This window comes from Chelon labrosus, assembly GCF_963514085.1.
Source record: "Chelon labrosus genome assembly, chromosome: 19".
Lineage (NCBI taxonomy): Eukaryota > Metazoa > Chordata > Actinopteri > Mugiliformes > Mugilidae > Chelon > Chelon labrosus.
Window position 1 is genome coordinate 18,993,967 of NC_140352.1, and position 24,181 is coordinate 19,018,147.

The 24,181-nt window shown below is 42.1% G+C and overlaps 1 protein-coding gene across 1 annotated transcript; it reads left to right on the forward strand.

Moving 5' to 3' along the window:
- itga3b (integrin, alpha 3b) lies at positions 1–24,147 on the forward strand. The gene is made up of 26 exons (XM_084566903.1): positions 1–416; positions 12,565–12,692; positions 14,011–14,093; positions 14,970–15,219; positions 15,434–15,532; positions 15,612–15,816; positions 16,363–16,556; positions 16,811–16,899; positions 16,975–17,111; positions 17,371–17,457; positions 17,548–17,615; positions 17,826–17,968; positions 18,073–18,219; positions 18,345–18,442; positions 18,642–18,810; positions 19,058–19,132; positions 19,229–19,308; positions 19,834–19,911; positions 20,043–20,142; positions 20,464–20,640; positions 21,794–21,925; positions 22,585–22,698; positions 22,961–23,059; positions 23,144–23,269; positions 23,498–23,653; positions 24,008–24,147. Exons 1-25 carry the CDS (start codon positions 241–243, stop codon positions 23,606–23,608), a joined length of 3,165 nt encoding a protein of 1,054 aa, XP_084423029.1. The 5' UTR covers positions 1–240; the 3' UTR covers positions 23,609–23,653; positions 24,008–24,147.
- The last annotated feature ends 34 nt before the right edge of the window (positions 24,148–24,181 follow it).

Sequence of the window (24,181 nt, forward strand, 5' to 3'; positions counted from 1 at the left end):
AGGAAGGTAGAGCAAAGGACTGGCAGAGAGAGAGAGAGAGAGAGAGGTACTGGGAGGTAGACACTTACCTAGGCGGTGACACAGAGTGCGCTGGGGGACAGCCGGCTCTCAATGGGCAGGTCTCTGTGAAGCGGCAGCATACCTGTTGGAGCTCATTGGGAGAGAGCGCCGTGCCGGACCCGCGTCGACCGTGGACCTGCTGGAAGCTGACTGCACTGGAGAAGGGAGAGCGGCTTAAACATGTCTCCGAGGCTGATACTCTGCGCTGTGTTTGCCTTGCACCAGTGGACTCAAACCTGCACTGGATTTAACATAGATGAACGCTTTCCTGTGATCAAAGAGGGGAAAACCAAAGGGAGCTTCTTTGGACTCTCCGTGGCTATGCATGAACAGACAGTGGGCTCCCGAAAATACCTGTAAGTTCTTTTATGTGCGTATTTTCAAGCATGATCCACTTTTATATTTTCCTGATGTGGAGGTTCGCAGTTTAGCAGGCACACCTAACGAACCCGTCTATACGCACTGAAAAACCCGGCGATGACGCTTCGAGTACTGCGTTCAACACCTGTCTCCCATTTCTAAAAGCTTGTGGATATCTGCATCACACTCTGCATTTTTCTCTCTTTCTCAAAACAGCACCACGCTAGACTCTGCAGTGTTTTGAATTGCTCCAGATTTATTCGGTCTTTTTTTAATCTTTAGATCAGAAAGTGCACGCAGGTGTTCTGTTCTCGTCCTGTGCCTCTGTCTTTGAAGGCAACTCGGAAGTTGTAACCCGAGGGATCATAAAGTGTGTGTGTCGTGTAGCCTGTTTCAGGCAGTGCGCGGACGCCAATCACGCAGGGAAGAGATATGAGATATTTAAATGCAAAACAGACGGTTGAAGTTTATTGTAATAGAGACATAATATCAATAATATATATATTTTATAATATTTTTCGGTTTTCAGCTTTTTTTCCCTCTCATTCGTGACATTCGTCTGCCCAACCAGCAGTCTTATAATCCTACACACCACTGGTTTACTGTTAACAATGCATGAATAATATTTGCATTTAACAATGCCTTTAGGTTTGGGTGGAACATCTAGACTGTATGGTTACTGAGCTGTGTCTACTTCTTGTTTCCTAATAATGGTGTTCACTGGCTTGTAACCTAACAATAGATCATTACCAAGACATGAACACTCATGTGGCGTTAACAGTTCTTGGAATGATCTACTTAAAAGTATACACTTTTGTTTTCCGAGTTAAAAATCCTAGTTGATGTTCATGAATGCGTGTTACAAATCTCTCCTGTCTTCCTGTAGGGCGTCTACAATGAAAGCTCCTCAAACTGTGTCACTGTTTAGTGTAGGATTTCACTCGGGCAATTATAGTGGCCCCCTCATCCTTCCGCCTTCATGATCACACGGTGTGTTCATAACTTGCTGTTATCTGTGCTTGTTCCGCTTTGAAGAGTTATGCTGGAAGACAATTGTGAACTGGGGCCCACTTCCTCTGTGCTCTCAGCAGTGAAGTGAATCCAAGGTTGTCTAATTTCTGCAAAGTGGCAGATTGATATGCATTGCTGAGATTTCCCCAGTTAGTAGAATGGATAGTGGTGTCCGGCTGACATATGATCAATGTGCCATCTTGATCTTGCCCCCAGAGGGATAGAGTCACCATCTACAGTCTGCAACCCAAGAAGGGGGCCACATGGCTGTGGTAATGAGACTGGTAGACTGTAGGGACAACGGGACAGTGAACAGACTCATTAAGCAACTTTGTATTTACTCAGCATCTTATTTCTATAAAACAAGGTCAATAAAGTCTCCAGGGTTATGAACTACTGTTTTTTACAACCTGGACCTTATTTCTGGCATAAAATACGATCATGTACTCACCCATATAACTTTTGTGTAATTTGAAGTCATTCGGGAGATAATTAGATCAGCGTATATCCATATAGTGGGAGTGACTGGGGCACCGAAACGCAGCCTCTAAATAACGCACGAAACTCGTTCATTGCACCAATATTTTGTTATCGTACGCTAGTGCTATTCCCCGTAGAGTCCGGAGTTACCTGTTATCATCATCTGTAGATTGACCTACAGACCCCGGATGATGTCTTCTGACCTGGATGATGTCATCTCTGAGCGCCACATGCACCCGCGACGGTTGGCTTGTATACCTGTAATTTGCTACTGTTATGGTTCGTTCACAACCTCAGAATCGGAAAAATATTCAGCCATGTTGCCAGTCGGTGCCCCAGTCACTCCCACTATATGGATATACGCTGATCTAGTTATCTCCCAAAAGACTACAAATAACACAAAAGTTATATGGGTGAGTAAACAACTGTATTTTATGCCAGAAATAAGGTCCAGGTTGTAAAAAGCAGTAGTTACCCTTTAAATCCAGGGTATGCCATATGGCCTTTATTGCTATGGTTTCATTTAAAATGTTATGCACATGTGTAGAATAACTGCAAAATAATGATATAATGACTTTATCGATCACTTCCTTACAGAGTTATAAAGTAAAGACCTGCTGCCGTCTGTAGTGTTGCATTCAAATGTAATTCATGAGCTCACGATTACAACACAGGAAGTTGTACACACAAAATGGTTTGCATTCAGATGGTCACATCGGCTGTGGGTCGTGAGAACGTCACCATTAGGCACTTGGCTGCATCTAGAAGCCACAGTGTGCAACAGTTTAGCAAGCTAATGAGTGAGTAATGTAATGTTGAACATGCAGAGGCATAATGAAAGGACGAGGCCGTTGGGAATATTAACATTTTCCTCAGACGTATAAATATAGCCTATTGACTTACCACCAACTCAAAAATAAACTTCAGCGGTTTGCCGCCATTTCTGAGAATGTCAGGAAACGTCACAAAATTTCCACTCTCAAGGTTGTGACCACATTGATACAGACAATAAATACTGCCGTCAGCAGTTAAATGATATCCGTGTGTCTGATTTTGGAGAAGTGAGACTCCATGATATGTGATTAGCAGATTGTGACAGAGTGTTAACCTAACACACCTGCACCAACAATCTCTTCCATTCACTCTGAAAAAAAATAATGATCCCCTCTCGGTATCAGTTCGTGTTTGTGTTTTCTCATGCAGTATGTTTTTATGTAGCAGGCCAATTTCCTTTTCCAACAGGGGCCTCTGTTACTTCTACGCTACTTCTTCCAGCACTGAGCCCTTGCTGAGTACATACTATGTGATTCTGTAAAGACGTCACAAATGTGCTGATGGTGTCTCCCATGTTTGAACTGGGCTGGTTTTACAGTCTTGTCTGTATTCTCTGCCTTGTTTGGTGCCCCAGACCTGCACCACAGAGAAGCTAGTGGTATGTTTCCTAGTAGCTGAACTGATCTGCTGTGTGAATATTCGAAAAGTGCAAGAACTACGCTAATAAACCAGTCGTGGCATGTACAGTGTTTTAAGTGCCTGTGCTTTGTGCTCCCATGAGTCAGACAGAGTCCAGGATAAAAGTCAAGACACTCCCATTTCTGCAATAAAGTTTTTCCTTAACCCTTCTAAGATGTAGACTATTATCCAATTAGTCTGAATCTAGCAGTAGCAGTTCTAGGCTGAGCTCAAGCAATTTATAAAATGTATTTTGAGTCGTTGGGGGGGCAACACAACCAATTAGAAGACCAACATTTCTTCTTGTTGGGGAAGGACTGCACCTGAATAATTTAAAAGCTACCTGAGGCCAATTTGTACAAGTATTCACCTCACTTCTCCCTCTCCCTCTTTGAATCACCCATTTAAGGTCTCTTTCCAGATTTCTTCTCCTGAGAAGGCTTTTTTGTTCTCCGTCGTAGTAGGGAGGGGGGACTGGCCAGTCAGCTGGCCAAGTATTGGCTCTTCCAGTCCCCTGACCCCATGGTATGCTTGGAATGTATTACCCTTCTCTGCACAGTCACAACCTGGCAGGTTTCAGGTTGAGACAAGACAAGGGTGCAAATGATGATCCAGGAGCTGCTGAGGAACACACACACACGAACCCTCCTAATTTAAAACTCATTCTGCTCATCTTTCAGCAGACAAACAATCCTTCGTTTTACTGTAAGCTGCCGAGACGAATAATTGAGAAGAATAATTTAATTCCTCTGACTGATGAATATTTAACCAGTCCTGAAGCGCATTCGCATTTTCGGCTCATCTCTGTCTGACTGCAGCAGCCAGAGGCCATGAAAGTCAGCCATTTAATTTGACGGGGCCTTCCCCTGTCTTCCGTGAGGTGAGAATTAAACTGCCTTCTGTAAGGATTTATAGACACAGACAAACTAAACTGGTGTTCAGTTATAGCCCAGGAACATGTTTTTATACCTTAAACTTACCACTTGTGACCAGGAATGATATGTTAGGTGTAATGTTTGCTTTGAGCTGTGAGGTTGGTAGCTGCGTGCCTTCACTCCACTTCCTCTCCACCTCTCTACCCATTTATGAGTTCAGTTTGGAGTTTACAAACTCCAGAGTCAGCCAAGCCACTTGCCAAGATGGCAGCTAGCTGAGACACCTCCCTGAGCTTCAAAACTGGTCTCTATGAAACCTATAGTTGACGTCACAGATGGTTCGCCATCTTTATATACAGTCAAAGATTTGCCCATTGTCTGTGGATTTTACTCTAGTCATTTGTTCCCTGTCCCTGAAGTCATTTACGTACATATGTGCTTTTGTCTACGTCTTCAACAGCACATGATCCAGCACTGCTGTTGTCTTGCTGAGACTCTGTTTACACTGCACAGGCAGTGACTTAGTCTAAGTCTTAAAAAGTGAATTATTGGATAGAGAACAATTTCAGCTAAATTGTCCAGTGTGCTATATTCTGTGCAGAAGCAAAGTCGAATGTACATGATGTAGGTGGGTACGCACTTGGCCATGATCCAACATTCCTCCTTATACAAATGCTAGTGGTCTTTGTCTCTGCAGTAGGCCTATCTGAGGGCCGGTGTGGTGCCACAATGAAACACTTTCAGACAGCAACCCTGTGTTGTCCATCAGACGCTCGTACATGTAATTACACCAGAGCAAGACCGTGGACCTCAGTCATGTGTGAAATGGGGGCATATGATTTCAGAGATATTTGTCAAATAAATTTTATAGTTTTCGAAAGAAAAGTCAAATTCGTTCTAATGGCTTATAAGTGGTAGTCTAGGATTCATTTTCACCCTTATAGAATCATTGGATGCAACTTATAAACCCTGAATGAAAAGGTGCCTTATTTAAAAGCGGAACCCAACCCAAAGTATGAAATTAAAAAACAAACTGTGTCAAATAACAAATAGAAAATCCAGACAAACATGTAGGTTTAGAGGTTAGAAACATGATTAAAAAGTTTTAAGTCAAGCTTCCAAATCAGTCCTCACGGTAGTTAGGTGCAGATTTGTCCATGGTGACGGGCACTGATCTTTAAGGTATTTATTCACAGTATCCATTCAGCTGGTAATGGCATGAGTAGCATTTTGCAGCAGCAGAGTGAATGACTGCTCCTAATAACATGTTGAAATAGATCCCAGCAGGACCCTCAGGTCTCCTGCTAATCTCCACAGAAGAGACTCTCCATGGCGGGGCTTTCATTGGAAATACCTGCAGCGAAGTCTGTTTCTATCTTAACAAAACTGTAAGAGATCCTCTTTTTTCCTCTGCTTGTACAAACGCCCTTAGCAGCATGGAAAAGAAGCTGCTGTGGCTGGCCTCCGGGCTAACGAGGGCTACCTGTAGCTAGAAAAACCATAGCCTTCAATACCTTTCCCTCTGCATGCCATTTTTTTTCATCTTTGAAGAGGGAAATGATTCTGAAGTATCGGTTTACGCTTGGTATGTGTCTGTGGAAGTAAAGTGCATGTGGTCACTTGTGGTGTGTTCTTGAAAATACAAGATTTGTCATCAAATTATGTGAAATTCCAGCAGCTTATTCAAGACAAAAGCTGAACGGAAAAGGCCACAGATGAAGACAAAATATTTGTGGTTGCAAGTTCTCCAAGCCTCAGCAGGTAAAAGCAGATGTTTTTTTGTCCTCACCTGCACTTGCCTTTCACTTAAGATGAGTAATATCTGAGATGAAACTTGGCACCAACAGTGTTGGTATTATGGCTGTATGGCTGGTCACCTGTATGGCCCCCTCAAATGTAGGGCTGTAGTCAACTGAAGCAAATCTTGAGCTGGCTGAAGTCATGCTTACTGTACAACAAAGCTATTGGTCACTTGGAAATGTAATTATTTTGTGCTGAAAGGGTAACACCATACGCCGACCAGCATGGACATGCTCACATTTCTGATCTCTCATCTGTTAAACATGAAATTTGAAGGAGCATTTTAGTTTAAATGTCCTGATGGTTATTGAGCTGTGATACAAAAACCGCTCTTTACAAAGCTTACACTGAACTTTTTGGTCATCTCTTTTAGAAAAATGCAACCACACTGATCATTTCTTTAACATTGCATAAGTTGTGAGCCTATTCCTAATAAACACATAAACAAGTTATTACGGGCATTCTCTGTTTAGTTTTAGGCAAGTTCAGAGTTATGAAAATAGATGTTTTCAGACGAGCTATACATTATTTCCCGAAGGCTATGTAGCGCTTTTCTCGTTATAAAGGTAATACTGTCAATTGTCTGACCAATGAGAATTTAGTCGGATGAGAGCAGCTCCACTCGAACACAATATCCTCTTCGCTTCTTCTCTTCTTCTGTGGTACAGATGTTAATGGAGACACTATTTCTGATACTGTGAGTATGTTGAGCTCTGCATGATATAGACTGATTGGGGTCACTGGGGGGGGTCACTGAGAAACATGACACTAGCTATGTGAGTCTGCGTATTGTATGTGTGTTTCCCCATGTTAGTACGATGGAGATAGATAGATAGTGTGTATGCAAATCATGTCTGGCAGCGCCCCGCCTGTGTCTGCAGTGGTTGAGTTGCAGTAACATGCTCACATCATCCATCCAGACAACTGGTAGGTAAATTGTAGGCAGACCTGCAACAAACAACAGACCTAGGCCAAAATGGCTTTTTTCTCGTCAGACAAGGTTTTACCTGTTGCTAATGAAAAGGGAGTTAGTTTATTGTCAGGGGACGACCTGCCTTGTTTAATTTGCCAGACTGGGTCTAAATTAGTTTGCTCTCTCGTTACTGTTTGACCAAAGGCAGATGGTGGTCTTCAAACAGGATGTTTGTCCAGCTGAGATACCCTGTTACACTGGTGTGTGGGAGTCCGTGTACAGGTGCGGACTGATTTTCTTTTTCTTTATTTATTTAACACTTCCTTGTCTTTTGATTAACAGTTGTACACAGTGCATTTCATTTCCTGGCCTCTGGCCTCAGTGTGCTAGGTGTGACCACAGTTCACCACGCAGTTCTTCTCAGTAGCGTGCATATTGGTTAAATATTTACTCCCTTCCAACTGTTCCACGAAAGGATTAAAAGAGATGCTTTGTGGAGTCTGCTCCATGTTGTAGGATCTATAATGTCGATCATTTTGTGTGCTGATGGTTTAGGTATTTGTGGTTGGATGTTAAAATTAAAAGGTGTAAAAATATGCAAGTCACTATTCTACTACACGGCAGGTCTGTCACTGTTTGACCAGCGATTACTCATCTGCTGTCCATGTTCTGTGAGTGCAGACTCACAGTTAAATTGTGAATAACTAGACGTGCTTATTGTGAATAATGTGAAAGCAATGTTCGTGCTCAACCCCACATTTTCATTGGTTGAGAGTGTTTCCTGAAAGGTTTTGTGAAGTGGTTTTGTAAAACAGTGAAGCCACACCGTGTGCAGACCAGAAGGAGAGCGCACACATTCCACTGTGTGGGTTTATGTCCTCCCACCATCAGCACAGTGACAGGGTCCCTGTCATATTGAGCATCTTCTCATCTTTCACTGAAGTCGTTACATCATTATAAGAGCATAAAAACATCTGAGGCCTGGTCTCCTCTTGTCCTCGTGCTTAATTCAATCTGCAAATTGACTCACTCCTTTCAATATTATCTCAATTTATTTGCCTAGTGGGTCTAAGTGGCGGTGTTTCCCTGTAATCAATACGAGTTACCTGCACTGCAGTATATTTATACTATGCTGAGAAATACTGAGGATGCAATAGGTTGTGTGTTTTTGTGTCTGTTGAGATATTAAGGATAGTGGTGAGGATAAATGTAATTTTGTGCACTTGTTCCTAGTTTGTACTTGCTTCATAATTTGATGACCCACTGTGTGCTGCAGTGTGATGTGTCACTGCCTTATGTTGGATGTCAACAGCTTTTAGTTTTGTGTGTTAATGTCACCTTTACATGGTGGAGGCGCACCTGCGTACACCTCTCCAACATCACTCAACCGATTTTAATATATATTTTACTTGTTGGTCACATTTTTATTATTTAACAAGCAAACATGCGGGACTCAATGTGAAAGGTTTATACAAATGATTAACTTAAGCTTTTACTGCCATTTTATGGCAGCATTCATATGGTCTATTTTTAAGTACCTCATGCCAAAGTGTGGAGGCCAGTTTCGCTGGTTGCCTGAATTAAAACTTGCACAAGCAGCACCAGCATTTTGGGAAATACCTCAGCGACTCTGTGCGGTTATCACACAGATAATGCATTTTTAATAAAAACTCTTTTTGTACCATGAAGACCAAACCTTAACTGATGCAACAAATATTATTATTAGACAGGACTTCAGGTAAATAGATGGAGGGAATGCGGAGATGGATGATGGTCTTCAGCCGTGGAGGGACCCAGACAGGGAGACTTAGAGTGGGGGCATGTCTCAGGAAGCGTCAGCTCTTCGTCCCCCTGGTTCCTGTAATGAAAGAGAGAAGGGGAAGAGTAAGAAGGGTGTGGGAAATTGAATGACATGAAACGTGGTCTTGGTCCCGAGCAGAACTTATAATAACTTGATTGTTTTTTTCAGTGGGTCTCGGTTCTGAGAAGGTTGACCAGAGGCAGATATACATGATGTAGCAGAACAGATGCGTTTGAGTAACCCCCTTAATTGTTGTTTTAAAGAATCAACATACTGTGCCTCAATTCATGATATTATTCCCTGCAGTAGTGATTAACTACGCTCTATAGAACTGTAGGAGAAGTGAAGTTGGTATAAAGACGGAAACAAATCATAACTCATGACTGACTTCTTGCATTATGTGTTGTATACAGTGTAAATGTTTCCTAGTGGTTCTTAACCCCTTTAACGCCTGAATTGATTTTTCAGTTATGTAAAGAAATTAATTATTTGTATTTTTGCTTACCACTCCGACCGGTCCTATGAGAAACTAGTGCTTGCAAAAGGTTCCTAGGAATTTTTTGAATGTGCACAAACCGACATTGACACCGAGTATTACATTCGTTGTTTCGGCTGCAGTCTAAGCGGACAGCGGCAGAATTCGCAACACTAGGCGTTAAGGGGTTAAAGCACTTTATTTCTTAAAAACATGCCCTGAGGCTCTCATGAACCTGTAGATTTTTTTCTCTTTCTTTTGTTCCCTGAAGGCCACAACCACACCCTGTGACAAGCATGTTGGTCTAAGCCTTATCTGGAAGGTGATTAGACATTTGTGTGAGGTTGACTTACTCATAGACATTTGCAGCAGCTACGATACTCAAGCATGCGAAATAATGCCATGACAACAAAAATGCAATATGTTAAACATTGCACTTGCAGCTGAAAGCTCCCCCTTTTGCTCTACTCCGATTTCCATCTTCAACCTGTTTGTCTCTCTCACACATCTTGATATTGAAGGCAGGACCCTTAAAGGATTAAAATCTGTGTGCCAGACACCTGCATCATGTTTAATCTGGACTACAGTCCTGTTCGGACTGGGTCTAGATGAAGATGGATGTAGTCTAAATGAGACAGCAGAACCACTGTTAACACCACTGACTCATCCTGCGCATTGTCTTTTCTTCTTTGTCTCGCAAAACTCTATGAGTTGGACAGGAAATGTTAATCAGATGTTGTGCATGTTAGTCATCTTTAATAAAGTTGGATATCCTGGTTTCAGGGTTGTTGTTTATTCTGAGTCATGGATTGTCAGGTGGCGGTTGATGAAGGTAATAAATGGGAGATTATTGTTTTATATTGTTTTGCATTAACTGAACTATTTGTGATGAGACTTTTTTCTTCTTCTTTGTAAAGGAAAAGCAGCCCTCCGTCACTTTTCCAGTTCTTGGTGCTTCTTAGCAATAGAAAGTGCTTACAAGAGATCCGGCCGTTCGGATCACTTGAGAGGCAAAAGGTGAAAAGTAGTAAAGGCGAATTTCAACATGTCCTCCGAGTAGGAATGTAGCTGACGGTTGCCAACCCCCTTCTTTGACAGCCTGTTTATGAGGAGGTGATGAGCACTGAAGGAGATAGGGGGAGAGCAGACATTAGACAGGAACTGAGGTGTGCTGTCATGGCCGTATTACTCAGGTCTATGTCATTTTTATGTGAGAGAAGGAGACGTTAGAATTCTGACTAAAGCAATATGAAGGACATGCTAGCAGTGATGTTTGGTCTAGCTGAATTCTTCTGTCACCGTTATCCTCCTTAATACATCCATGGTCATCATGATAGCAAGGTTGGGTCCAATTTAAAGGTATCACATGGGAAAATGCCCTTATTCACTTTTTTTGCCAAGAGTTACATGTCTGAACTGTAAATCTGAACCTAATGCCAGCAGACGGTTAGCCTAGCTTAGCTTAAGTAGAAACAATGTAACCTCCATAACCAGCTAGTTGTGTTCATATTTACTGTACACATGTTTGAGTGGTATCTGTTTCCTCATCTTACTCTGGACAACATTCACAGTGTACATTAACTCAGATTATAGCACATGCTACCTGAATCTACTGCCATTATTTCCTCACTGTATGTCGAACCTGATAGCTTCACTCAGCAGTATTGAATTTCCACAACAAACACAGGTGACCCATGTGGCTCTGGTGAGGCACTGAGATAGTGAGAGTATGTCGCAGAGGTTGGGTTAACGGGTCTTTTTCTTCCGGCTTTTTGCAACCAGCTCTCTGTCAGCCAAGATTGTCCCAGCCCCTGAAGCATGCGCAATTAGAACTGCGTTCAACTTCTACCTGGTGCAAAGTTCACACTCACCAATGTCTACGTGTATATAACAATCTAAGCTTGCTGCCTTTTGTAAATGCTTTGCATAATCTCCCGTGAGGCGCTGTGTGGTTTGGTTTTCCCACAAGAATGGCTAACCTTGTTAATCAGTGTTTGGAGACACTGTGTTCTCTTGGCAGCTGAAAAATACTTCAGGTGGCCGTGACTTTTAATTTAGCTGTCATGTAGACATAAAAACACACCTACATATCAAGGACATGCATTTTCTTTAGTAAAGACACACACACACTTACTTTAGATGTAAAAACAAAAATGGGCCTTCACACACACCTAGTCTACATATCTGTCAGTCCCATTCACTACTACAGTCCTCTGTGGTATCTTAGATGCTCCCTACATGACTGAAACTAGAAACTGCTGGACCTCAAAGGCCATCTTGGCTTTTCCTGGTTGTCAGCACCCTGGCAAGATTACTGATTCATTGCTGATGACGCCCATCTAGTAGCAGAAAGAGGAGAGGCCTGTTTTGTTCTAAATGATGCAAAGCTGGCTGGAGAATGTCAGCGGTCAACGTAAACAAACTAACAAACTAATGTGTACCACGGCATCTGATCTGAGACTTTCATCCTCTCCCAGACTGACAAGTTTCAAATAAGCTAATCAGGTAACTCAGTCTAAAATCTGTGGAGGAAGCCAATTCACATGACTCTGTTCTGAGTCTGTTCATGTTCTGGTGACGCATCAAAAAAGGAAATATCAGTGTCTGGGCTTTTGTGACGCGATCATGATTAGATTAGTAAGTATATATGGGGGCATATTATCAATCTAAGTGTGTGTATGTATGAAGAAGAGTGTAGTGGTGTAGTGTATTGGCAGAGCCTGGCGCACCGTCTCTCACTATGTTTGCGTAAAGTGAATAGCCGCCATGCACCCAATTGCAGTTAACATTCTCACAATCTTGATTCGATATGCATTCGACATGCATAAATTATGAACTTTGACTACACCATGGTATGCTTTTCTTTCTGGCCACACAAAAGCAGGTCACTCGCTCACACAAACTGTAAACACGGTCGTCTACACCTTCCACCTACAAAGTGGCGCTAATAAATCTTGTGCTGACGGTAAATAGTGTGTTCGAGCGCAGAGCCCTGGAGTGAAGTAATCCCTCTGCTTCTGTGATGTGTTAAAAGGTGCTGATGTAGGGAGTGTCTGGGTGAGTGGACAAAAAATCAGTTCCATCACCACAGAGTCAGTGTGGGAGTCTTGTGTTTGTCTGTGCCCAGACTTGTCACGGGTCATGGTCTGACTTCTTCACTCTTTCTTTTTTTTTTTTTTTATTTGCATTTGCTTGGTAGAAGTAAAGTTGTGCATATGCAAACAGCACAGTTGTTGTTGCCGCCTGTGCTTTGTGTTGTCTAAATGCTCTGATATGATCTAATATTTTGTTTCTGTCTGTGCCTTTCTTTCTTCTCTGTCCTCCTGCATATGTGCAGGCTTCTCGCTGGAGCGCCCAAAGAGAAAGCCAATTCTCTACAAAATGTCAATGAAACAGGCGCTGTCTACTCCTGTCCCATTACCACTGACCCCACAGACTGCTCCAGAATGGACCTGGTCACCAAAAGTAAGCATGATGCAGGGCTCCCAGAGTTTCTGTACAACAATCAGTTTTTGAAATACTTTTGAAATAGTTCCAGTGAAGGGAATTAAGTTTTTATTTGTGAGAGTTTATTTCAAATTCCTCTGCATTGTTTCCTGCAGGCCTAGAATATATTTGTGTTGACTGGTTGGTCGGAGAGTAACTGATATGCACAGAGATTAATGTATTTTATGATCATGTTTTTTACCAGTGTTCCCTAGGTATTAGCCAACATCAATAAAACCAGTGTTTAGGTGGAATACAATATTTTATATTCAATAAATATCTTTCAAAACAGGGTCAATTTACAATAAAGCTATAAAATCCAGCTTCTTTCCCAGAGTTCCTATAAGACACTGTTCCTGCCTTCAAATGCACCTCTTGAGCTTGTGATCGGGAAAACATTAAAAAAAAAGAATGCTAATTAATGAGGGACACTGAACATGCTAACATAGCTACAAAGTAGAAACATGTATTAAACACAAGTGATTTAGTTTTGTACTTCCTCAGCCTTGACTAAAACAGGAGAACTCTGATAGTATCAGGCATTATATTCTCAGACTTGCCACAGAAGACACTAAATAAATGTATTCATGGTCTGAGTGGTACTCCCCCTGAACTCTATGTGTTCAACTTCAACCCATACAGGTTCTTAACAGGATTTCCCCGATGGTAGTGAGGAACTGAAAATAATAACCTCCAAACAGCCATCAGCTGGCTTCCTCTTTTCTTTCCAGTCGAGCGAGTGCGTCAGACATTCTCAGCATCTTCCCTAAAAGTGCATCCTTTCTTAATTCATGGTTATTAACTGATAAACTTCCCTCTCCCCCTTCACCCACCCCTCAAGACTACAAGTAGAACTCTAATGAAAGGATTGTGCATAACTTTTAATGTTGAGGTTAGAATGGCTGTTGCTGCATTCACAGCTCATTTTTGTGGTTTATATATGTCAGGGCATGATCCAGGCTGAGCGAAGCTTCACTGTTTGGGTTGATTTTAGTGTGACTATGATCATCACAGTCACGCTGAATGTTTCTTTTAATATATGGTTTCGGTTGGTTAGTCAGTGATGAAAAACAGATATGTGATTTTGAAGTTATGACATGACAAAGAAAGGACCAAACAGTGAAACCAAACATGGTCATTTGTCTCAGTTCAGCAGCTGAAAGCTTCTCTTATACAGTTTATAAAAGGAAATACTGTACATGACAATATAGACAGAAGTTAGTTTTCATGCAAACCTGCTAACGATTTAATTTTGAACGTTTAACACCTGACTGAACGCAATGTGGCACATTCACAGCAAATCCATCCGAGATGGTTGATGGCATGTGGTTGGGTGTGACTGTGGCCAGTCAGAGGGGCCAGTCGTCGGGACGTGTGCTGGTGAGATGACACCCTGTTTCATTCCTATTAGTCAGTTCTGTCACTGATGTATTAGACACACAGCATTGAGTGATGAGAGCAGGCAGAGCTGTTTATTTCCTAGTATTGTATTTCTTTAGTTAATTTGTATTTATGACGTACTGGACCACATATCTACATGCACTGCTGGAAACTGTCATCATCAAAGCAACAGCCTGTATTCTCTTGTCTTGTTCTGGTATTTGATATATTTTAAATTGTTCTTTTGTATTGCACAGCAGCACAGGGCGGGCGGCACAGTGGCGAGGTGGTTAGCACTGATGCCTCACAGCAAGAAGGTCACCGGTTCGAATCCATGGGCCGACTGGCCTTTCTGTGTGGAGTTTGCATGTTCTCCCTGTGTCTGCGTGGGTTCTCTCCGGGTACTCCGGCTTCCTCCCACCATCCAAAGACATGCTCATTAGGTTAATTGGTGATTCTAAATTGGCCGTAGCTGTGCGTGTGAGTGTGAATGGTTGTCTGTCTCTCTGTGTTAGCCCTGCGATGGACTGGCGACCTGTCTAGGGTGTACCCCTGCCTCTCGCCCGATGACAGCTGGGATAGGCTCCAGCAGACCCCCGCGACCCTTAACAGGAATAACAGCAGCACGGGGCTAACATCCTATATAATATTGTGTTTTTCTTCTATTATTCTTCTGTATTTGTTATTTTCTCAACAAAAAATATATATATTTATTTCACAAGAAGACTTCTATCATGTACATAACAATCAAGACATTCTTTCTTTATAGTGGTACTGATATAAACTAAGGAGGAATACATTCAGTAAAGGGCTCTGATATGACACTTGTGGCGGGAACAACTTGCCCATAGATACATATTCTTTTCTGGTGTCCAGGCATGTGGGCATCGCTATGCGAAAATCATCCTAGGAGGCACAGAGGAGCAGCTACGGATGATAGGAAAGTGTTATGTGAGGAGTAACGACCTGACCTTTGACCCCAACGATGAATGGCAGACTTACAGTTATGAGGTCTGCAACCCTAACCTTGACATGGAGGTTGAGGGCATGTGCAACGCGGGCATCTCGGGCGGCATGACAGAGACTGATGTCTATATCGGCGCTACAGGCAGCTACTTGTGGCAAGGTGGGAACTGATGAGCAAATGCCAAAGAAACTTTGTGTTTGGTTATTTAATGCTGAAATAATGGGCAGGTTTCACTGAGGGGATTAAAACTCTATGAAAGCCAGCTGAATTCCATCGTTAGTCTAACACCGAGATTATTCTCTGTCTGGGAAACCTGTCCGCTGTGCATGAAGCAGATTTTCACATTGTTGTATGGTTCTGATTCATTATGAAGGAAATGTTCATGTAACATGGAGAGACCCAGATCCAGCTAACGCCTGGGACTCTGTCAACAAAAACTTTGGACCACTGAAGAAGCAATACAGTTATATGGGTAAATATTAGTTAACCCTCGCATAATTTAAAATGATAAATCATTTGAAAACTTTAACAGTACAAAAATGCTTTCTTAGGTTACTCGGTTGTTGAAGAGCAGAAGCTGCTGAGCCAGGATGACTACACGGTGGTGACAGGGTCTCCCAGGTATGAGTCCAAGGGCTCTGTGATGTTGGGAACTAAGACCCTAAACGACATCGCGCTGGTGCAAATCATCCCCGGCGAACAAGTGGGCTCGTACTTTGGAAACACCCTGGCAGTCATCGACCTCAACAATGACAAGTGCGTTTCTTTAAACCTGATATTGTGAAAACAATGAAAAGCGGTCCTGTTCTTAGTGTTTTAGAACCCTAAGCGTATACCTCAAATCAAAGTTTTCTTCAAATTAACAGGAAACTACTTCCAGAAAGTTGTCAGATTCAGAAACAATCTTTCTTCCAGAAGAAAGAGAAATCAGAAGTGTTTGGTTTTCATGTTTCAGTGGATTGACTGTAACTGTATCGTTATCTTGAGCTGCCTCACGCTCGGACGATCGGCGGCTGTGATCTGCCCTGTTATGCGGGGAATGCTTGAGCAATGACAAGAGAAGAAAACGTGTCCTTTCAACAGCTGAGATAAGGTGTTCATCATGAGCTCATGGTGAAATCAAACTTCTCCCTTTAATGAACAAAGGAAACCTTATGGGTCCGTAGCACTTTAGCAAATGAGTAAAGTGCAAATAATCCAACGTTGTTATGACTAAAGTCTGGTCAAATTTAGGATGTTGGGACATGTGTGCATATTTTTATGTTTAAACATATTTCTGCATGTTTCTCTTATCTGTTGCAGCTGGAATGACTTGATTGTTGGTGCCCCGTTTTACTTTGACCGTATGAAGGAAGAGGGAGGAGCCGTGTACATCTTCATCAATGAGAACGGGTCTTTCCAGAATACCTCCACCATGGTGCTGAAGGGCCCGTCTGCCTCTGGATTCGGCTTTGCACTGGCAGCCATTGGAGACATCAACCAAGATGGATTCCAAGGTATGCCTCTGAGTGGATTTAGAGGTGATGACGTTGACTTCCAGATCTTATAAGTGCCCAGTGCCCTTCATGCCCAGGCTGCGTTTTTATTATACCCCAGTATAATGCAGTTCCCTCCACCTTGTTGCAGTTCAGACTGAAACAATTGTACCATGCTGCCACCTAGAGCACTAACATTTTCCACACACACACCATTTTCTTTCAGCAGCTTGCCTTCCCTCAAAATGTTTCACTTTTACCTTTAATGTCTGCAGACTTTGCAGTGGGAGCGCCGTTCCACGAGACAGGCAAGGTCTACATATGGATGGGCAGTAAAAAGGGGATCTCTAACGAGCCCAGTCAGGTAACCTCTGACATTCTGGTGTGGACAATTGAGACTTTGTCTGAAGGGCTCATGTGTCACTGATGCCCTCTACAGGTGATTGAGGGTAAGTCTGTGGGCAGTAACGGATTCCACACATTCGGCTACTCCATCAGTGGAGGGATGGACATGGACGACAACAGTTACCCTGACATCTTAGTGGGCTCTCTGGATGATCGCATTGCACTGCTCAGGTATAAACAGCAGAAAGTTAGGCAGAACTATGTTATAGTTGTGTGAAAATAAGGCATGCTTTGTCCTTTTGTTAAAATATATTCATGCCTTTTAAGATCAGAGGCTTCCAGCTACACAGAAAATGTTATTAATTTAAAATATTAGTTCTTGGAGAGGAGGAGGCTGTATGTATGTATGTAAATACTGTATGTTTCATACAATGATGTAACTTGGGTATTACACGGTAGCAACTGGATTTTATTTGCTTATTTGTTTCAGAGCTCGACCAGTCGTTCACTTAACTAAAGAGTTCAAAGTCGAGCCCAAGATTGTGGACCCCAATAACTGTCTAGCAAACACACCATGGTGAGATGTCCATTTAGAATATATCATTCTGAAAATGGCTTGTTCACTTTTCTTGGAATGAATCATTTGACCCTTTTTTGTACTTCACAGTATTACAGCAACCCTGTGCATGTCTTTCACGCTAAGCAATGGAAACAAAGATTTCAAGAGGAATATCAGTGAGTAGTTTTTCTCACATATACTACAGATTTCTTCAATGACAGCAGAGGTGTATTGGGCAAATGAGATATATTCTCGACCTGCATGTATATTTGCAGTTTCAGCTCCACCTGTACTTTAAAAACGTAAACTTGTATTCAAACGTATTTTGAATTGGTTATATATAAGTATACACTTTAGAAATTAATATGTTTTTCTGTTTTGTGAAGCGGTGAATTACACAGTGGAGGCTGACACGGAGAGGAGGAGGAGCCCTCGTGTTCGTTTCGATGGTAACACTGACACGTACACTAACTTGCTGACCATTTCGCCGTCCAAATCCAAGTGTGTTACTCTGAAACTGGTTGCAGTGGTAAGGTCCTAACATTGAGTATGATGATTAATATTGAGTGACTGTGAGCTGTTGCCTAATCGACATGCTTAAATCCAATAAACCTCTTGGAATTTAATTTACAGGCACCTGTGAGGGACAAACTGGAACCGGTGGTCTTTTCCCTCAACTTGTCGTTGCACGAACAAAAACCTAAAGGTAGACGCTCCCTGCAGAACCTGGACTCATTCCCGATACTGAGCCAGGACCAGAAACTCACCCAAACAACTGAGGTACAGAGAGGTGCATACGCTGATGAGCGACATTTTAATGTGAAGTGAAGAATACCTATATAGTGTATGACAGCCCAAGTGTAAGGTACAGTATGATATTATATCATTTGTTCCTTTTCCTACAGATTGACTTTCAGAAGGAGTGTGGCTTAGATAACAAATGCACCAGTAACCTGCAGCTGAAAGCCCAGTTTGTAGACGAAAAAGAAAAGCCTTTCCCCAGGTAAATTTACATTCTTACTTAAACATGAGACAAAACCTTTAAAATAATAGTTATATCATTTTGTAAATACTCTTATTCTCATCCCTAGGATAGAGCTAGATGAGATGATTGAGGGCACTTGTTGTGTTATTAAGGCAAATGTGAAACGTATGATAGCACCAGAGTTAAATTAAATTAGACTCTACATCCCCATTTCCAGGAAGGGCAACGTCCAAGTGCTCCATTTTGAAAGCACTATGAAGATCATAGGACTGAAGGTGGAGGTGACCAACTTTCCCTCTCCTGGGAAGCTGGCTGAGGACGCACACCAGGCCATGCTCAACATCACCATCTCTGATGCACTGAGATACAGAGGAGTCCGATCTGATGTATGTCCACTGGAGGGCAGCAGATGACTGAGGATTGTCATTTCATAATCCTCCTTTCGCAGCATCTCATTCTTTTTAATGAATTTTATTATTTCACTTAGCTGTTGCTCTGCTTGATTTACATAAAGATGTTAAAATAGTTACATTTACCTTTTTATATGTGCACACTGTGATTGCTTGTATTTAAACATGTATTTCCAGTCAATCCTTTATGTTCACTGGTTTAATATGCTGCCTTTTCGTTTAGGACACAGACGTTGAATGCACTTTTGACACCGCAGTCATTTGTGAGCTGGGCAATCCACTTAGAGGCAATGAAAAGGTAGGTCAGACAAGACAGAGGATTTTATCTCCCAGATTTTGACTTCGCCGTGTGCTCAGACTGCAACGCCTCTCATTTGCTTGCTGTCGTTTCCAGGTGTTGCTGCAGGTCAATTTCGAGACATCGGGGATCAGTTTGTACACAGAAGAGATTCAGGCTCAGTTGCTTTTGTCAACGTAAGGGCTTAATATAGTTGCTGTTTGTGTTTTGCCCAAACAAATCTATGAGACTGCGTGTGTACAGGTTTTTTTAGAGCCTAGTGTTAATTCAGATTTGGTTTCCACATTTATGTATGTCCCAGTTTTGACTACAATATTGCATGTTCATGTTGCCATTCCTGTTTAGACATTTATTGTCATTTGGCTATACAACAAGTGAACACTGTATATGAGTGTACACAATTGGTCAACACTGTGTTAAAATGTACAACAGTAGACTAGCTACTGAGAAAAGTGGGTATGGTGAGTACAAATACTCATTCAGTTATTTTAGCAGCGCGTAGAGTACAGTATAACATACAGTGCATTACATAAAACCAAATAAACAAATTCAGCAGTGGAAGAGTGATCTGTGGTATTGGCAGTAATGCAAGTTAAGTAGTATTAGCAGTAGTAGCAATATTTATAAGAGTTTTTCTTGTTATTGTGACCCTTACATAATCAGAAAATACTACGCTGTTGTAACAAGATTGATTTCTTCAGTCTTAGTGAACAGAATGACCTGAATCCTGTGCCTGTGGCCATGCTGATTGAAACCACCATTCTCCCGTCCTTCTCCTTGTGAGTCTCATTAGCTCATCAACTCGTGGCGTACTGTATGCAAACGACACTGGAGTGTCGTGTTACTTAATCTTCCACACTAGTCTCTGCGTTCACACTGTAAAATCACTTCTAACCCTCTCCTTGTTCAGAAAGAATCCTTTGTCAACAACATTTGGTGGGACAGTGATGGGCGAGTCTGCCATGGTCAACACCAGTGACGTGGGCAGTCTGGTGGAGTTCACCTTAAATGTGAGTCACCTCTACCACTCAGAAGCTATATTGGACCTCCAGGACAGTGAATTGCATCTACAATATGTGTGCTCCTAACCCACATTTCCCTGATCCCCGCCCTGTCTTTGAAGCCAACACTTCAGAAGTTTAATATTGCGTGTGGAAGGGATTATTATGTGAGCCATGGTTTGTGGTGTGAGCGTGACCAGGGGTGGATACTGTTTAGGAGCCACAGTCTGCCTGTGCTCCTACGGTCGTTTCACACCACATTGTTACTGTATTTCACGCCATCAGTTTGATGAGTTCTGTTTTTGTGCTGCTGGCTATTTTCATCACTAGGTGAACATGGGGGGACAACTCCTGGGAGACATGGGCACCCTGGCCTTGGAGTTTGAGTGGCCCTACGAGGTGGCCAATGGCAAGTGGTTGCTCTACCTGACGAAGATTGTTGTTCAGGGGAATTCAGAAATGGAATGTAACCCCCCGGGAGACATTGTCAACCCACTCAACCTAACTGTAAGATTCGTTTTGAGACTCTGGTTTCCATTATAGATGTATTAACCAATCATGTTTGAGTGGACATTATTTTCACAAACAGAACTAGCAGAATAGCCCACCATACCCTATAAGGAAGCAAGCTAACCTTTCACATTTGTCAAGCACATACTTGACTAGCAACATGAATTTATCCTCTCGTACGTGTCTAAACTCTTCTTTGCGTCTCAAGTTGCTAGTTGGACTGTTAACGGTTACTGGCGCACAAAACAGGAAGTCAAAGCCTGCACCAGAATCTCCAAAACACTGGCCATTGCTCTTAGAGTCATCAGACAATAATCAAGGGTTTCTCAGACTGAAGTAACTACAATAAAGAATGTACAAGTCAATATCTCAAAATGTCTAATTAGTTAAATGCCACAAAAATGCATTTTAATAAAAGAGGCTTTGGACAAAAATGCTAGGGCCATGCTAGCTGCTCTGTTGCGACCTCTGTTGAGGCTGTACTTAAGCATAGCTTTGCTTTATGTTAAATGCTAACATCAGCATGCTAACAAACCATGACCAGGCTGATTTTTAGCTTGTATGTTTACCACATTTACCCTCATAGCCTCCTAAACCATTGTTTATTAGCACTAAACAGAAATTGATATCATTAGTGTTGCTGGCAGCCATTAGGCCATGAATCAATAAATATGAGACATGAGTTGTATTAACTCATACCTTTAGGAAATATAATAACAAGCCCGTTCAAATTTAACAGCACTGGGTTTATATCAAGCATGGCTACATTTACTTAAAGCTGACTGACAATGAATGTGCTGTACACAGAGTTGTTACGTGTTCTCTAAGTCATCCTGATGTCAGTGTGAACTGAAGTAGTCCCGGCGGAATAAATAGAAAAGTTGTGTGAAAATGGTCTTAATGCCAAACCACTAGTGAGAGGAACATTTTGGGGAAAAAAACATCAGCGTCGCCACATACAAACCTCACAAAGCCCCAAATAGAAAACCATGCAGCCTACATATAGACGGTGGAAATGACAATGCTATTCTGAGAACAATTTGGTAATGTCTTTATCAAAACCAGTAATTACCACTAGTCCTCTGATGTAATGTCTCTGTCTCCACTGCTTCCCCCTTTGGCTTTCCCCTCTCCGTTTCTTGTCTTCCAGTTGTCAGAGAGCAGATCTAAGCGGGTTAAACGGCAGATTGTTGTGGATGATGCAGAAGATACTAGCTCGCCGCATATTGAGCCACAGTCAACAATATCACTCAACATTCCTCGCAAAGAGTCCTACCTCTTGGTAAGAAATGGACCTGTCTCACTCATTACATGTCACTGGTATCAACAGAGACTGATTAGCTAATCCAAATCAAAGACATAAATTGTGACTTTACATTATCATACAGTATATTGAGCAAGCGCAGGAGATGGTTATTATTCAGAGTGATAAAATGAGAACTTGTAACAACTTTAAAACTTCATGGCACAGGAAGTTATAATAAAAATAGATAAACTGTATATTTATTTTGAGAAGAAATCATACAAAGGAATGATTTTTCAAAAAAGGACCAACACATTATTTTAGCCCTTGGCCTGTGGTTAAAGACCACTAGCAGGTAAAAGCCTGTTTTCATAGAAAATGACAGAGGTGAATTTCCTAGAGGTGAATCAGCCTTCTAAAACCTTGAACACCTACATTTAACAGTCTAAATGACCTTAAATGTTAGGTCTCAAAAATTGCAGAGATGCTAAAATTTAAAGTTTATTTAATGCTTACTTTTCCCCACTGTGGAATAAATGAAAGAATTATCTTATCTTATCTTATCTTATCTTATCTTTTATCTTATATATTTAAAACTTTCCAGATTTTCAAAATCCTGAAAACAAATTCTGCAAAAGTCAAATTCACTTGTGTAATAGTGATTCCTTACCCTTCTTTACTCTACCCGTATCTTGAAGGACTGCTCCAAGGGGACAGCAAGATGTGTGAAATTTACCTGTCCACTGCTCAACATGTCAGATTCAACCACGATTCACGTCAGGTCACGATTGTGGAACAGTACAATGCTAGAGGTCAGCTCACTCAAACACACACACACACACGCACACACACACACGGAGGTTTGGGGGGGGGGGGGGGGTTTGCAGAGTCCTTCCGTTGGACAGATTTGTGGTTGTGTGTCAGCTCTTTGCTGTAGGTAACTCTAGCTCCATTGCGTATGCTGTAGCCTGACGTGCTTGTGGGAGTATAAACCAAACTTAAGAGTATATCTGCGCACAGAGCTTCTCAAACATTTGTTTTCTTTGTGAACATGTGCTGTGTGTGTCCCTGCAGGACTATTCCAATGCTCTGAGAGTCACAGTCAAAGGTCAAGTCACACTGAAACTCATTACCGACAAACCAACCATCAAGATGGAGAATCAGACAGCTGTGGTATGTAATGATGATGGTGGTGATGCTAATGCTGATGGAAATGTTAACTGTGATTTTAATAATTTTTTTCCTCCTTTCTTGCAGTTATCAGTAGATTTAGATCCAGTGGAGGGAGTGGAGACACCTTATGAGCTTCCCCTGTGGATAATCATCTCTGCAGCTGTAGCAGGAGTTGTTCTACTGGGAATTATCATTCTTATACTATGGAAGGTGAGCCTACATCTCCACTGATCACACTCTTCTACATGGACAGGTTATATTTCGGGCAGACTTCCTCTGAAGCTCTTGACATGTATTCACAGCAGACACCTTCTCTGGATTATATAAAAGCTGCTGACCCATTGATTTGATTGATCTATAATCCATATGGAGCCCTTAGTCTAACCTTTGACTTTACGTCCTTCTTGCACCCTCTTCCTCCTCCTCCTCCACCCCCAGTGTGGCTTCTTCCAGAGGGCCAGCAGGAGGGAGATGTATGAGGCCAAGGCCCAGAAGGCTGAGATGAAGATCCAGCCCTCTGAGACTGAGAGGCTCACTGAGGACTACTGAGGCCCCCATGTGTCTCCCAACAGCACACATCATTGGGGCTTTTGGGTAAAAACACCCCTTCAAATGGATCTTCTGTACAGAGTGCTGCTGACAAGCTTGGGGTGTTTCAACTTCTCTTTCCGTCTCTTCACATCTCGCCTACTTCTTGTAGTTAATCTAACATTTCTTCTACTTCCCTTCCAGACTGTCTATGGACTGCTTTATGTCCTTCACCTTTCTTTTCCATCTTACTCAGCTGGATATTGTGGGCTTCTCTGTTCTCTGTCTAACCTGCTGACTTCAATCTCGTCAGCATCTGGATTCCTAAGTCTTCTTCCCAATCTGTCACTCATCCCAGCTCAACTGCAGTTCAAGCATATCCTCTTTAATGCCACTTTCTTCTCTTTCTTTTCCTGCTAGTTTGGATTCTTCAAGAGAGCCATCTACTATCGGATAATGCCAAAGCACCAGGGGGTGAAAATTCGCAAGGCTGAGCGCTATCAGTTCAATCTGGGATTTCAGCCTGAGGAGCCACAGAAAAAGTACTGGATCACCAACTGGACAGAAATGCAGCATTATTACTACTGAGGCCTT

What these genes read in the sequence shown, in the direction of transcription:
- itga3b (XM_084566903.1), top strand. Translation starts at nt 241, where the DNA reads ATGTCTCCGAGGCTGATACTCTGCGCTGTGTTTGCCTTGCACCAGTGG. An exon ending in GTGGGCTCCCGAAAATACCT is followed by an intron (nt 417 to 12,564) that starts GTAAGTTCTTTT and finishes GCATATGTGCAG; the next exon opens with GCTTCTCGCTGGAGCGCCCA. An exon ending in GAAGCAATACAGTTATATGG is followed by an intron (nt 15,533 to 15,611) that starts GTAAATATTAGT and finishes ATGCTTTCTTAG; the next exon opens with GTTACTCGGTTGTTGAAGAG.